Source organism: Mobula birostris, chromosome 1 (assembly GCF_030028105.1).
Source record: "Mobula birostris isolate sMobBir1 chromosome 1, sMobBir1.hap1, whole genome shotgun sequence".
NCBI classification, from domain to species: Eukaryota; Metazoa; Chordata; class Chondrichthyes; order Myliobatiformes; family Myliobatidae; genus Mobula; species Mobula birostris.
Window position 1 is genome coordinate 236,470,039 of NC_092370.1, and position 17,272 is coordinate 236,487,310.

The 17,272-nt window shown below is 39.5% G+C and overlaps 1 protein-coding gene across 4 annotated transcripts in view; it reads right to left on the bottom strand.

Annotated features, from left to right (window-relative positions):
• The window catches only part of LOC140205944 (latent-transforming growth factor beta-binding protein 2-like), a 496,450-nt gene that overhangs the window by 344,602 nt on the left and 134,576 nt on the right, over positions 1-17,272 (bottom strand). For all 4 annotated transcript variants that reach the window (XM_072273854.1, XM_072273862.1, XM_072273844.1 and 1 more), the window contains 2 exons: positions 10,164-10,360; positions 75-245 (listed from right to left, as the gene is read on the bottom strand). In XM_072273854.1, coding sequence (XP_072129955.1) covers positions 75-245; positions 10,164-10,360 — 368 coding nt within the window. The remainder of the gene's footprint in view (positions 1-74; positions 246-10,163; positions 10,361-17,272) is intronic.

Sequence of the window (17,272 nt, forward strand, 5' to 3'; positions counted from 1 at the left end):
CAATTCTGAATATAGCTATAAATAAATTAAGACTTTTATATTTTACAAAAATCAGTAACCATATCTTTACTTACAGATCCGAAAGCCAGATTTGGACACAGGACCATAACCATTTTCACTGTAAAGGGTGGTTGGATCACCTTTCTTACAATTGTTGGTACACTTTCCATTTCTGCACTGGCGTTTGCAAATTGTCGGTGTGAAGATTATTTTTATTGTTCCTACATTAACTGTCAGATTTGCTCCTGCAAGATATAACAAGTTCAGAAGATAAGCAAAATATAAACTTGAAAAGCTTGGCAAAGTGATTTATTTATTGACATATAGCATACAGTAGGCCCTTCTGGCCCTTTGAGCCATGCTGCACAGCAACCCACCAATTTAACGCTAGCATAATCATGGGACAATTTACAGTGACTAATTAACCTACCAACCAGTATGTCCTTGGACTGCAGGAGGAAACCGGAACCCAGAGGAAATCCACACGGCGATGGAGAGAATGTGCAAACTCCTTACAGGCAGTTTTAATGCCATATGAAAACAGAAAATTAGATAGTGTGCAAAAATATTTGCCATGGAACAAAGTAGACATTAGAGAAGATGTCAAGTATGATGATATGTAGATTGTTGACTGTTAACATTGTACCAAACAAAAAAAGCCACCAAAACAGCGGAAAATTGATAATGTTCATATTGTACAAAGGCTCTCAAAATTCAAATCATATCCAATATGACTAATATATATCAAAAATAATCTTCACACTGTCTAGCTGTTCAAAAATTAGATCCAAGTAAAATGCACACTTGACCTTATCACTGCCAATCGATTTTTACAGTTTACATTCAGACATGTATTTGACAATGATTTTTTTTGCATGTATAATTTAGTTTCGAACAGATCAAACACTGATATTAAACCATGCATTTCAATTATCTTCTTAGTATTCAAAATGAAATTCAGAGATAATATATTAATCAACAGTTTCTAGATGGCCAAAGTATTTTCATATTTATTATAATATTATGTCACCAAGAAGGTGAATTAGGAAAGCCAGGAGAAGCTACTAAAATTCCTTGGCAAGTACGATTAAAGAGAATCCCAAGGCGTTCTATACATAGATCAAGAGCAAGAGGATAATTAGAGAGAGGGTAGGACCATTCAAGGAGAACATTTGTTTGGATATGGAAGACGTGGGCAAGGTCCTTAATGAGCACTCTACATCAATATTTAACAAGGGGAAGGACATGGAGGATAGAGAGATCACTGCTAAGTGTATTGAGGCCCGAGGCAAGATCCCACCAGACTGCTGAGTAGCTAATGTTGCCCCATTATTCAAGAAGGGAACAAGCGATAATCCTAGAAACTATAGGCTAGTGAGTCTCAAGACAATGATAGGGAATTTACTGGAGAGAATTCTTAGGAATAGGATTATGAACATTTGGAAAACCATTGCCCACTGGGAGAAAGCCAGTATGGCTTTGTGTGAGGCAAATTGTGCCTTACCAATGTGTTTTGAATTTTTTGATGAGGTGACGAGGGTGACTGATGAAGATAGGGCTGTGTATGTTGTCTACATTTATTTTAGTAGGGCATTTGACAAGGTCCCTCATGGGAGACAATTCCAGAAGACTATGATGCATGGAATTCATGATGAATTGGTTGAATGGATTCAGAACTTGCTAGCCCATAGAAGACAGAGGGTAGTGATTAAAAGGACTTAATCTAGCTGGAGCTCTGTGGTGTTCCACAGGGTTCAATACTGGGACCTCTGTTGTTTGTCATGTACATAGATGACCTGGAGAAAAATGTAGATGGGTGGCTTAATAAGTTTGCAGATGAAATGAAGATTTGTCATGTTGTTGATAATGTAGAAGACTGGCAAAGAAATCAATGGGATATAGATCAGCTGCAGATGTGGGCAGAGGAATGTCAGATGGAGCTTAACCCTGCCAAATGTGAAGTGTTACACCTTAGTAGGTCAAATGCAAAGAGACAGTAAACTGTTAAAGATCCTTGGAAGTGTTGATCAGCAGAGGGATCTTGGGGTCCAATTTCATAGCTCCCTGAGAGTGGCTGCACAGGTTGATAAGATGCTTACAAAGGCATATGGCATGCTTTCCTTTATTAGTTCAATAGTCAGGAAGTTATGTTGCAGCCTTATAAAACTCTAGTTAAGCCGCATCTGGAGAACTGCATGGAGCTCTAATTGCCCCATTATAGGAAGAATGTTGAGGCTTTGAAAAGGGTGCAGAAGAGGTTTGTGCTATAATAAGAGGATGGACAAATTGGGGTTGCTTTCTTTAGAGTGCTGGTAGGCTGAGGGGATACTTGATAGAGGTTAATAAGATCATGAGAGGCATAGATAGACTGACAATATCTTTTTCCAAGGGTTGAAATGTTTAATAGCAGAGGGCATACATTTAAGGTGAGAGGGGGTAAAAACAAAGGAGATGTTAAGGCAACTTTTTTTTTTAGAGAGAGAGTAGTGGCTGCCAAGAATGTGCTACCTGGGGTGGTGGTAGAGGCAGAAATATTAGAAGCTTTTGAAAGACATTGAAATGGGCACATGAATGTAAGGAAAATTAAAGGCAATATTGATTATGTAGGCAGAAGAGATTAGTTTAGCTAGCCAGTTGATTACTAACTTACTTAGTTCAGCAGAACATTGAGGGCTGAAGGGCCTGTTTCTCTGCTGAACTATCCTAAAGCTTGTTCAGTTAAATCATGTATTATAAATGATTAATTTAACTGAACAAGCTTTAGGAAAGTTCAGCAAGAAAACAGGCCCTCCAGCCCACAATACCACCGGTGACTTTGCAAAAAAGGAGCTAATGTGACATACTAAATGTATGCATACATACGTGCGGAAACAATGGTAAATGTGTGAAATTTTTAAAAAATCATTCAAATTGTCTATAAATTTCTACTGACATTGTGCAACAATGCAAAATAAATGGGAATGATCCAGCTGGTTTTCAAAGGTTCAAACATTCATTTATTATCAAAGTATACACATCTCTGGTTCTAATTTTATTAACTAAACTGAGAAGTTATAAGTTTCAGAAAGGATTCAACAGTTTTTTTTTAAAGCTTTGAAAAGTTTAGAGTGACCTAGTTTGACCATTGTGGGTATTAATACATGATACACTTCAAAAGTATGATGCCATATATAAAAGAGATTTGAAATAGAGGCCAATAGTGTAGGATATTCTGAACGGGGTGAGTAATTATAGTGAGGTAGAGCAGATGAGTATGTCGCTGAAGAGGTATTTCAGGCACAAAGGCTACTTGGATCATTGGGATCATCTCTGCAACAAATGTGAACTATATAAGAACAACAGGTAGCACTTGGATTGGAGGGGGATTTATATCTCTGCAAGAAGACCTGTTAGAGCTACTCTGGTCAGTTTAATCTAATCTGGTAGAGGATCAAACCTAAAGTAGTAGTTGAAGTAAATATTGAGGTTAGAGCAATCAAGTCAGATTGGCAGGAAATGAATATGGAAGGTCTGACAGGCTAAGCTGTATTTACTTCAATGCAAGAAAACTCAACGTTAAGCAGATGAGCACAAAACATGGAATTGAGATATTATAGCTTATACAGAAATGTAGGTGAGAGATGGAAAGGACTGCCAAGTCAATGTTTGAGAGCACTGATGCTTCAAGTATAGCAGACGTTGCGTTAAGAGAGTATTTGGAAGATCATCGTGGCAATATTTAGAGAGGTATTCAAATTAGATAACCGGGAAGTGATGCATTTTGGAAAGTTAAGCTCGCCCAGGGAATGCACAGTGAATGACAAGGCCCGAGGGATTGTTGTTGAACGGAGAGACTTTGGGGTACAAGTAGATAGTGAGAAAATGGGTACACAGGGCAGTGAGAAAGACACTTATCATGCTTATATTCATCAGGCAAGAGTCTAAGTATATAAATGGCAATACCACATTACAGTTGTACAAAATGTTGATTAAGCTGTACTTGAGTATTGTGTGCAATTCTAGCCACCACACTATAGGTTCTAGGTCAATAACTTTTCCCAATTTTCATAAAAGACAATTGATTAAAACTAGTTTCCAGTTGTAGAGAGTTTGAAGGGATGGAAAGAACAAAAAGGAAGGTTAAAGCTATAAGGGATTGAAAGACACAAATTATGGTAGCACTAACTGAAAAAGAGGATGTTAAGAATGAATAGCTACCTAGGTCTGGAAGAGGGGATTGTGAAAATGGAAATCTGATGGAATGGAATCTGAAACTTCAGTAGAGGAGGAAGAAAGACTGTTGAATGCTGGTAATGTGAGATACAGCCCTAGATTATATGATTACTAAACATATTGAGTTAATATATCAAATAGAACTGATGTGGTTCCTTAAACTTATAGTAAGTTAGGCCAGATTAGTGTTGGAGACAATTTTCAGGAATCAGAATAGGAGTTGGATGGAAAAATAAAGTGACAGGCAGCTGAAAATTCAGGTTCCCTTTTGCAGATCGAACATGATTCTATGAAACAGCCATGAAGCGTCATCTAAACAGTCGCAAAGAAACAGCTGTTTAAGAAACTGACTTCCACTTAAGAGACTCAACGTGAATTCTCTTGAATACCGCCCCTAACCTATTAAACACTACAGCATATAGTATTGAGGGCAATTGCAGACTAAGATGTTGGGCAAGTAGAGTGCTGCAGAGCTCGATGATGGGACCCCACAATCTATATTTATGGTAAGGATTAGGAAATTTATAAAGCCATAAGACATAGGAGTGTGACCCAATCACCGGGCCTGTAAACAAACTTGGCTCGATAGTAGACAGCTAACAGCCACGTCTCGGGTTGGTGTGATTTGTGGTTCAACCAAATAGGAAAGTTGGGATTTTCCAATTAACAGAAGCCCGATTTGAGCAAATGCTCTGAAAAAAACTATCCATACACAATTATCAGTCAGCAAAAAATAACCGATCATACACCGCATAAAATTATAACAAAAGTACATTTACTAATTTCAGCTTTATCAAAGAGTAATTAAGTGAAAGAAAAAAAAAGGGCCCATTACAGTTAAACGTGTCTAAATGTGCGCATGACATTGGAGCTCGTATCTTCCAAATCTAGGTATAACCGTTATGGCGTTGATTTCTCATCGCCAATCAGCGGTAGAGCTTCCCATGTTGGACTCCTTCACCTTGCAAAGCACTCCTTGAAATTGCATCTTCCCATTGGATCAAATCCTAAGGCTGTCTCTCCCCATCTTTTCTCCACATCTCCTGCCAAAAGACCACGAACCCCACCAGTGTCCATCACAAACCCCTCTGCCCAGCTCTCTCTAGAACCTTCTCCCAATTCCACCATCCTGATTGGCTGACACAACATTCCTAACTTGAACGTCATAGCCCCTTACCTTTACCCAAAACCGAAACATTCTACCGGCAAGACACACTGCTTTTACAGAAAGATATTAAATGAAATACCTTGCAGTATTAGTAGTAGAAATCTTAACCAGGGCATTACAAGAACATAGAGACTGCTCCGCCATTCTATCATGGCTGATTTATTATCCATCTCAACCCTATTCTCCTGTGTTCCTCCTGTAACCTTTGATGCTGTGACTAATCAAGAACCTATCAACATCCTCTCTAAATATACTCAGTGACTTGAGTCTTTCACAGCCATCCATGGCAATGAATTCCACAGATTCACCACCTTCTGGCTAAAGAGATTCCTGCTCATCTCTGTTCTAAAGGGATGTCCTTGTATTCTGAACCTGTGCCCTCGGGTCCTAGAACCCTTCACACAAGGAAATATCTCCTCCACATCCACTCTATCCAGGCTTTTCAATATTTGATAGGTTGCAGCGTGATCTACCCTCATTCTTCTGAACTCCAGCAAGTACAGATCCAGAGCCATCAAACACTCCCCATACATTAGCCCTTTCATTCCTGGAATAATTTTCCTAAACCTCCCCTGGACTGTATCCAATGCCAGCACATCCTTTCTTAAAGAAGATAAGAGGCCCAAAACTGCTTGCAACATTCCAAGTGCGGTCTGGCCAATGCCTTATAAAGCCTCAGCAACACATCCTCACTCCTACATACTAGTTCACTCAAAATGTATGCTAGCATTGCATTTGCCTTCCTTACCAATGACTCAACCTACAAGTTAACCTTTAGGGAATCCTCCACAAGGACTCCAAGACTGTTTGCATGTCTGATTTTTGAATTTTCTCCACATTTAGAAAATAGTGTCTGCTTTTATCAAGTATAATATTTCATAGTATGCTGATGATATAAAGTTAAAAGGCAGTATGTGCAGCACAGTGACATATCTGAAAAAGCTACTGCCTCAGCTCTAAAGATCCAGGTACAATCTTGTGTAGAGCTTAAATGGTCTCTATAATCTCAAGTTTCCTTCCACATCACAAATAAGTTTTAGTTAGCAGTTAATTTACCTTTGAAAATTGTCCTTACTGTGTAGGCACGTGATAGAGTTTGAAGAAGTTGCTAAGAATATGGAAGAATTAAAGAAAAGAGGATTAATGAAGGATACATTTAAAGATATGTTCATAATATCACTGAGCCAAGAGGTTGTTTCTGTACTTTGTAACAATGAGGATACTTTTACAATTGGAATTGGTTTATGACTGACACATGTTTTGAGGTACAGTGAGAAGCTAGTCTTGCATGCTATTCATATAGATCAATTCATTGCTCAGAACATTGAGGCAGAACAAGATAAAAACAATAACAGAATGCAGAATGAAGGATAACAGCTACAGAGAATATGCAATGCAGGTAGACAATAAGGAGCAAGATTATAAAGAGTTAGATTGTGAAGTCCAGGTTCCACCTTATTGTACCTGGGAACCATTCAAGTCTTATGACTGTTGGGTAGAAGCTGTCATTGAGCCTGGTGGTATATGCTTTCAGGTTTTTGTATTTTCTGTTGATGGGAGAGGAGAGAAGAGAAGAAAAAATGCCTAGTGTCGATGGTATTTTTGATTATACTGGATGCTTTTCTGAGGTAGTGAGAAGTACAGACAGAGTCCACGGAGGGGAGGCTGGATTCCATGATGTCTTGCGCTGTCTCTACAACTCTGATGCAGCTATACTTGACAATGATGCATCCATGTCCTGGTAGGATATTTTCTGTGGTGTATCAATAAGGGTCAACAGGAATCTTTTTGATCTCTAGGAAATAAGAGGCTTTGGTGAGCTACCTTGGTCGTAGTATTAACGTGTTTATACCAGGACAGGCAACTGGTGATGTTCACTCTAGGAATCTGAAGCTTCCATCCCTTTCAATCTCAGCACTATTGCTGTAGACAGAAACATGGTCATTGCCCCATATCCTGAAGTCATCTCTTTTGTTTTGCTGACATTGAGTAAAAGCTTACTGTCATGACACCATGTTAGTAAGCTCTCTATCTCCTTCCTAAACTCTGACTCATTGTTATTTGAAATACCGCCCACTATAATGTTATCTGCAAACTTGCAGAATGTGGGCATGCTGTCATGGGCATACATGAAGCAAAATAGTGAGCTAAGGATGCAACCTTGTGGAGCACCCGTGTTGAAAATAATCATGGCAGAGGTATTGCTGCCTATCCTTAGTGATTACAGTCTGCTGATTACGAAGTCGAAAATACAGTTGCAGGAGGATGCTTTAACTCTCAGGTCTTGTAGCTGCAGGAAGTCTTTACCGCAATTCTTACAAGTGCATGAGTAAAGACATGGCAGGTGAAATGCTACAAGAAAAAAATGTGAACTCATTTATTTTGGTAGATAAAACCAAATGTGTGGAGAATAAAATAGGATTGGTTTCATAGAGTCATTAAGTACTCAGCCCACCTAATCTGTGTCATCCTGATCTTCTGCCTAGTCCAATCTATCTGTACGTGGACCACATCCCTCCAAACTCCACCTATCCATGTATCTGTCCAAACTGCTCTTAAATGTTCAATTAAATCTGCATCAACCACTTCCACTGGCAGCTTGTTCCTCAGTCTCACCACACTCTTGAGTGAAGAGGGTCCTCCACAGATTCCTCTTAAATATTTCACCTTTCACCCTAAACATATCATGTTTCACCCTAAACATACGATTGCTAGTTCTAGATTCGCTCAACCTCAAGCAAAAAAGCCTGAGTGCTCTTACACCATCTATACCCTCCTAATTTTGTATACCTCTAAGATCTCCCCTCATTCTCCTGCACTCCACTGAATAAAGTCCTAACTGATTAGAAGGCAGAAAAAATTAGTTGGCCATGTAAATACTAACGTAATTGGTCTGGCACAACACTGTGGACTGAAGGGCCTGATCCTGTGCTGCATTGTTCCAGGCTCTGTTCTATTCAACCTTTTCCTATGGCTCAGGCCTTCAAGTCCCAGCAACATCTTCAAAGTTTTCTCTGTATTCTTTCAAGCTAATTGATATCTTTCCTGTTGGTAGATGATCAGAACTGCACACAATACTCCAATTTCGGCCTCACCAAAATTTTAAACAACTTCAACATAACATCCCAACTCCTGTATTGAATGCTTAGATTTATGAAACCCAATGTGCCAAAGGCTCTCTTTATGACCCTATCCACCTGTAATGCCACTTTCAAGGAACAATGGATCTGTATTACCAGATCCCTTTCTTCTACTGTGCATCTCAGTGCACTACCATTCACTGTGAAAGTATTACTCTGGTGTGTCCTCAAAAATTACAACATCTCACATTATCTACATTAAATTGTATCTGCTATTTTTCGGACCGTTTTCTCTGATGGTTCAGATCTATTTGCAAATATTGAGAGCCTTCCTAGCCTTCCCTACTGCCCATTACAATAAGACCATAAGACATAGGATCAGAATTAGGCCATTCAGCCCATCGATGATCCTCCATTCCATCATGTCTGATTTATTATCCCTCTCAACCCCATTCTCCTGCCTTTTTTCTGTAACTATGCCCCTAGTCTTGGTGTCTTCCACAAATTTGCTGATCTAGTTTACCATGTTTACATCTAAATCATTAATATAGATGATAAACAACAACAGACCCAGCTTTGATCCCTGTGGAACAACACTAATCACAGGCCTCCAATCAGAGAGACAACAATCTTCTCTCTGGTTTTTCCCAATATGCCAATGTTGAATCCAACTATCTACTTCACCCTGAATGCCAAGCAACTTAACCTTCTGGACCAGCTCCCCACACTGGGTTATGTCAAAGGTCTTGCTAATGTCTATGTATTAGTCTAAATGGGTGCTTGCTGATTAATATGAACTTGGTGAGCAGAAGGGCTTATTTCCATGATATGTGACTCAATGGATATACAGTGCCCATAAAAAGTATTTATACCACCGCCCCTCCCCCCCGAAGTTTTCATGTTTTGTTGTTTTACAACACTGAATCAGAGGATTTAATTTGGCTTTTTTCTTGACACTGACCAACAGAAAAAGACTCTTCCATGTCAAAGTGAAAACAGATATCTACAAAGTGATCTAAATCAGGGTGATGGGCAATCCTTGTAGTTATCTAGCTGCCATTATTCATTTGAAGTACATTAGTTGAATATATTATAATACATAATAAAAATTGTACTTCATTTGAGAATGTATCAGAGAACATGAATGATGCATATACATCTGCTTGATATTGAAAAATAACATTGCAAATAAGTACAACACTCATCAACCAGCCAAAAATGGATGCAAATTTTAGTCACATTTGACTTGTTTCATAATTTATTTCAAGTTGCAGAACTGAATAGTGGATGCTGTAACAATTTATGCAGAAGAGAACATAGACCTAATGAGTTCTCTGCAACTCAAACATAGTTTAAATCTTAAGTACTCCAATTCTGATGAAAAATTAATAACTCAGAATAGCAACTTTCCACTGGCTTGGTGATTATTTTCAGGACTTTTTGTGGTCTTTTGTAAATCAAAATGGTGCATGCTTTAGGAACCCATGAGCTGTTACTGCTTCAGAAAGAAGCAATGTAAGAATTAGCATTGCTGTGAAACCAGGTTGTATGCTTGTAATTTTAAATATTCATGTGACAAACTGGCCAGCTGAAGGGGAAAAATATTTGAAAAAGGTCTTGTAAAGTTTATCAGATTATGCCTGTGAAGTTGTAATATAAATATCAAATGATATTAAAAGTACATATTTGTTTCTGTCACTCACCTCGTGGTAGTGCATTTTCATTTTCTGCTATTACTTGTCCATTTGTAGCAAAACGGTTCTGAACCTGTGCCTGTCCATTTCTGTCAAATACTGAATTAGACAGTAGCTGTCCATTTCCATTTGATAAGTGTTTCACCATACGTGATGTTCCTGTCAATTGCTGAGTATTAACATGCTGTCCATAATTATTTTGTTGACTGTTGGGGGAGAAAAGCATCGTAAATAAAACTTAAGATGTTAAAATTTTAATTAAGAATCAAATTATTTGCTTAAATTGGAATTTTATACTTAAAAATTCTAAAAAATATGTTATGTAAATAATCAAGAATTTCAGAATCATTTCCAAAAATTATCCACATGATTAAATTTCACTCCAGTGGACATGGAAAAACATATTTCCATGTGTACCATAAACTTGGATATTGCAATATTTTCTATTTTGTCCAACTATTGTTTTTACAATAACAGAATTTTCATAACACTGGGAAAAAAAAGGATGTGGCAAAACAGGTAATAAGTGCACACATACTGTATTTGATCAGAAAGTCAAGAATCCAGTAGCAAAGGGAGTCTTCTCCTATCATTTCAGATCTCCACCTCCCCCTCCCATTTTCAAATATCTTACTATCTCTTTTTTCAGTTAGTCCTGACGAAGGGTCTCGGCCCGAAACGTCGACTGTACCTCTTCCTGTAGATGCTGCCTGGCCTGCTGCATTCATCAGCCATTTTTATGTGTGTTGCTTGAAATTCCAGCAACTGCAGATTTCCTCGTGTTAACAAAGGGAGGTGTTGAGTTCCAGGTCTAGATGTCTGGAAATATGTTTACTTGGAATTACAATATTAAAGGAGGAGCTGTAGTTAACACCGCAAACACGAGGAAATATGCAGATGCTGGAATTTCAAGCAACACCCATAAAAGTTGCTGGTGAACGCAGCAGGCCAGGCAGCATCTCTAGGAAGTGGTACATTCGATGTTTCGGGCCGAGACCTTTCGTCAGGACTAACTGAAGGAAGAGCTAGTAAGAGATTTGAAAGTGGGAGGGGGAGGGGGAGATCTGAAATGATAGGAGAAGACAGGAGGGGGAGGGATGGAGCCAAGAGCTGGACAGGTGATTGGCAAAAGGGATATGAGAGGATCATGGGACAGGAGGCCCAGGGAGAAAGACAAGGGGGGGGACACCCAGAGGACGGGCAAGAGGTATATTCAGAGGGACAGAGGGAGAAAAAGGAGAGTGAGAGAAGGAATGTGTGTATAAAAATAAATAACGGATGGGTAATGAGGGGGAGGTGAGGCATTAGCGGAAGTTAGAGAAGTCGATGTTCATGCCATCAGGTTGGAGGCTACCCAGGCGGAATATAAGGTGTTGTTCCTCCAACCTGAGTGTGACTTCATCTTAACAGTAGAGGAGGCCGTGGATATACATATTAGAATGGGAATGGGATGTGGAATTAAAATGTGTGGCCACTGGAAGATCCTGCTTTCTCTGGCGGACAGAGCGTAGGTGTTCAGCGAAATGATCTCCCGGTCTGCATTGGGTCTCACCAATATATAGAAGGCCACATCAGGAGCACCGGACACAGTATATCACCCCAGCCGGCTCACAGGTGAAGTGTCGCTGTAGTTAACAAATAGTAATCTGACAGAGGTGTCTCGATTATGCAGATGCTCATAGACGAGTAGAACCAGGGAGATGGCATCCGCCATGAACCTGGTTCTGTAGTAGGCACATTATTGTGGATTGATGTTGCCTGGGCAACTGCAGTTGGCATATGCCATGACCAGCCTCTTGAATGTGGATGTCTGAGTTACTCAGTAGTAGTCATTAAGGCATGTTACCTTATTTGACCATAAATAAATGACCACACATTTGAAAGGCAAACATAAGGAATTCTGCGGAAGGTGGAAATTCAAGCAACACACATCAAAGTTGCCGGTGAACGCAGCAGGCCAGGCAGCATCTCTAGGAAGAGGTACAGTCGACGTTTCGGGCCGAGACCCTTTGTCAGGACTAACTGAAAGAAGAGCTTGTAAGAGATTTGAAAGTGGGAGGGGGAGGGGGAGATCCAAAATGATAGGAGAAGACAGGAGGGGTAGGGATGGAGCCAAGAACTGGACAGTTGATCGGCAAAAGGGATATGAGAGGATCATGGGACAACCCTTTTCCTTCTCCCTGGGCCTCTTGTCCCATGATCCTCTCATATCCCTTTTGCCAATCACCTGTCCAGCTCTTGGCTCCATCCCTCCCCCTCCTGTCTTCTCCTATCATTTTGGATCTCCCCCTCCCCCTCCCACTTTCAAATCTCTTACTAGCTCTTCCTTCAGTTAGTCCTGACGAAGGGTCTCGGCCCGAAACGTCGACTGTACCTCTTCCTAGAGATGCTGCCTGGCCTGCTGCGTTCACCGGCAACTTTAATGTGTGTTGCACACATTTGAAAGGGACCTTTTCTCTCCTCCATTACCACTTGGCCTTAATATACTTATAAAAGCTTTTAGGGTTTTCCTTTACGTTATTTACCAAGGATATCTCATGTAACCTTATAGCCCTCCTGATTTCTTTTTGAAGTGTTCTCCTATATCTGTTATATTCTTTAAGGGATTCACTTGATCCTAACTGCCTATAGCTTCTTTCTTCTGACCAAAGCCTCAATATCCTTTATCAGCCATTGTCAAAGTGTAATTTATTATCGAAGTACATACATATTACCTTGAAATTCACCTTTTATTTTGTTAAAATAAAGAAATACAATAGAATGATCAACTTTATTAGTCCTCCAGCTCTCTCCAATTTCCCTAACTGCTCTTCTAATGTCTACTTTTGGTCAACCTATTACACCATTCCACCTTCTGATCTCTGCCTCACTGGACAATGCCCCAAGAATTTCCTCTCTAGATATTACCATAATATTCTACTTAATCAAAACTTTGAATCTGTGCTTCTATATATTCATGCTTCACCCTGAAAACTCAAAATCTCATTATTCTGTGCAATACTAAACATTGTTCTGTCTTTGCCTTCTCCTATAATATATTTTAATTTAAATCTATTACGCTATTTGCTCCATTGCACTTTGTTGAGAAATGACTAAATTTAGCAAATGGTTTAATTATAATTATTGAAGACCACTATCAATCTGGTATCAAAGAAAAATAAGACAATAATAATGAGCCAATAAAACATGCATTGTTTGTCCTCAAACAGGAAGGCAGTAATTACTTTTACGGTTGCCTGCCAGGCTGTCTAAGTTGTTGAAGTTCATACCTTCTCCAAGACAGTCACCATAAATATCCAGAAAAGAAACACTAATTCAACTCCTAGAAAATTTATAGGAATTTGAGTTTCTCTTTTAAACTACTAACAATCAATACCAAGAGCCAAAATTATTATCAATATTTCTGTGCGTTACATGCTGGCACAATGATGGTAAAGTGCATGCTTGTACGATATGGTTTACACAAGATTCTATCACATAAATGTACTAGCATTGAACCAGGTTTTAACCCGAGAATTGTTCTATGCTTCCACATAAATGCCATCACTCTACAATAATGAGTCTGAAAAGTCCAACTTCTTTTATTTCCCTTGACTGATTTCACCCTTGCTGCAAATGTCTTCAGCTATCTTGATTTATCATCTGATTGAAGTTATCAGTTTCGTTAGCCTGACATAGCATCACCTTTGCAACCCATACAGAAGATCTCTTGGAGCCCCACCCATTTATTCACATATGATCTGTTCTCCAACCACCTCAACACAAACCTCCTTCTTGTCTTGTATGACCCTTGTCCTGCTTACTGAATGTCTTCTTCTCTTTCCCTTGCCTCTTCTCATTCCCCAAAAATCTATCCTCCAACTCATTTGCCTCAGGGTTCTGGAAATTAACAGACGTGGAGGCCATCAGTGGGTAATCACACAAACTCAGGGACTAATCATTAAATAATCCACCACATCTGTTACATAATGCTGCCTTTTAAGGATACAGTATTATTAATTGCAAAATCTGTAACAATTTATGAAAAATCAAAACCACAGAATAATACTAACTAATATCTTCAAACACTGTACTGTCAAAAAGAAGCTGAAATATCCTTTTCAACTTAATGCCAGACAGAATCATTAGGAATACTTAGGACTGTATCACAAATATTCCTAACCCAGTTAAACTACTAATCAAAGATGGGTTGACAATCATACAAATATAATTAGAACTTAACAGAACAAAAGTGTTTGGCTTACTTCTTGTCTAATATCAATGTCTAATATCATTACAAAAGAAATATTATCTTCTACTTGCATCCAAAGATGACTGAGTTGAGGATTTCCACCCTGTGGAACTCCTATACAAGCTAATTATTATTATTTTTTTAAGGCATCGATTAGTCTTGCGAGACCATAGATCTGCGCCTGGAAAGTCTTCACTCTCCAGGGCGCAGGCCTAGGCAAGGTTGTATGGAAGACCGGCAGTTGCCCATGCTGCAAGTCTCCCCTCTCCACAACACCGATGTTGTCCAAGGGAAGGGCAAGGGCCGATACAGCTTGGCACAAGTGTCATCGCAGAGCACTGTGTGGTTAAGTGCCTTGCTCAAGGACACAACACACTGCCTCGGCTGGGGCTCGAACTCACGACCTTCAGGTCGCTAGTCGAATCCACTGGCCACGTGCCCACACGAGCTAATTATTAGTCTCTGACAAAAACACTATCTTCTTTAAGAATAGATACTCATTAGCAGAAGCAAATATTTACTCCATGATCCTTAAAGAAAGGTCAAAATTATTGATTAGAACTATAAAGGGAATAAATGTCAGAAGTTAACATGGTTCCTTTCCCAGGCTGCAAGACTGCTGAACACCCTACCACCACCTAGGTCTCACTATGTATGAAGTACCATTAGCATTATACTGTTTACTTTTTAATTGTGTCATAAATTCACCTTATTACTTGTCAGTTTACTTGTGGTAATATTACTTTATGTATTGTGTGTGAGGTATATGTACTGCGTTGTGCACCTTGGTCCAGAGAGGAAAGTTGTTTTGTTTTACAGTAGACATGTATATGGTTAAAATGACAATAAACTTGAAATTGAACTTATAAGTCATGGACTTAAAATTTTAAAAAACTGAATTATGTCAAGATGTTCTATGTTCACAATGGATGATCGGAGTCTTAACATCCTGTGATCTTAGCTATAAGGATGTGTCAGAGAATTAACAGACATGAACAATGTGTCATTGGATTCCCCTTATTGAGCATGTACCCTACTTGTTTCATGCATCACTGCTCAAAGAATATGTAAAAGGTCTTTTTTTTGAATTTTGTAGGTGAATTAGCTAACAAATTAGCAATAATATGCAAGTAATTTTTATAGTTCACTAATGTACATGCAAATATTATGATAAAATGAAACATTTCAGATGAAAATAAAACACTGATTATTTCCAGTAGTTTGTTTTTAATTGAGATTTCCAGCAACAGAATGCCACCTGATTTATTTTTAGTTTCATTTATCTGCAACAGGAGACCCACAATTTGAGGATTTTACTTTAGATGGTGCTACTGAAGACAGGCATCAACTTACTGGCAGTCAAAAAAGCAAGAAATACAACTAAATACTTTGTTCTGTGGAAAATTGTGGTAAACAATCATCACGAATAATAGAGGCAAGTGAAAGCGAAGCTGACCCAAGGGGCAAGGCGTGCAGATGCGATGCAAAGTCAGAGTGAGGACGAGGCATGTTCAAGATGGAGTCATGGCATACGAAGCAGAGTTTGGAGCCCATCCACCCAAGGAGGGGAACGTCGACTTAGACCATGAGAGGCCTGCATCGGGCATTTTCATGCCTTACAAGGCGCAGACTGGAAGTCTGTGTGGGGCGCCACTCTTCGCACAGACTAAAGCAACGTGCGATTAAGTGCCTTGTTCAAGGACACAAACATGCTGCCACTGCTGAGGCTCGAACTAGTGACCTTCAAATCACTAGACGAACGCCTTAACCACTTGGCCACGTGCCCAACCAAGTGAAGTCTGATCAATCTAAGCACTGGGACAATTTGGAAAGGTTGGGTACAGGCAGAAACATAGCAGTGGGGTCTAGGCCCAGAGCAAATCATTGCAACAGGGCCCACGTCCTAGTGTGGGGAACGAAACAGTGTTTTGATGATTTAAACACCGGGTCAGATGGATTGAAAAGGCAAGGTGTCAGGCCAGGTCAGGCTGGATCTACTTGTTGCTCTCAATGTTTGCTAAATGTTGTTGCTTGCTTTTATTGTTTATAGAATGTGTTTTTTCCCTCTCTCTGAGCATTGGGTGTTAGTTGCTCTTTTTTTAAATGAGTTGTTCTGTGGCTGCCTGTAAGAGATGAATCTCAAGGTTGTATAATTTATACATACTTGGATGATAAATGTACTTTGAACTTTTGGACTTTGAACATTTGCTTTTTCTCTGTCTAACTTCCTCATTAAAGCATCAACCAAAAAGCTTCCTGAACTTAATACAAAGGTATAGAGATAAAACAAAGTAGAGAGCAATAACAGAATTCATAACGTAGTGTCACAGTTACAGTTACAAAGATAGTACAAAGCAGAGAGACTACAAGGTGCAGGAGCTATGCCAGGGTAGATTGAGAGGTCAAGAATTCATTTTAACACACAAGAGATCAATTCAAGAGTCTTGTAACAATGGGTCAAATGCTACCTTTGAGCCTGGGGTTGCGTTGTCTTCTTGATGGGTGAGGGGCATGAGAGAATGTCTGGGTTGGAGGGGGTCTTTCATTATGTTGGCTGCTTTTCTGAGGCAGCAAAAGTTGTAAGGGGAGTTCATAGAGGAGAGGATGGATTTCATGTTGGACTGAGCTGTGTCCATAACTCTCTGCAGTTTCTCACTTTCTTGAGCAATGCAATGGCCATACCAAGCTATGAGGCACAAGAGATTCTGCAGATGCTCCCTCCTCCCTCACCACCATTCAGACCCCCTAAACACTCCTTCCAGGTGAGGCAGCACTTCACCTGCAAATTTGTCACTGTCATTTATTATATCTGATGCTCCCAGAGTGGCCTCCAAACACTGGTGGGACCCAACACAGATTCAGGGACTACATCATCAAGCACCTTTGC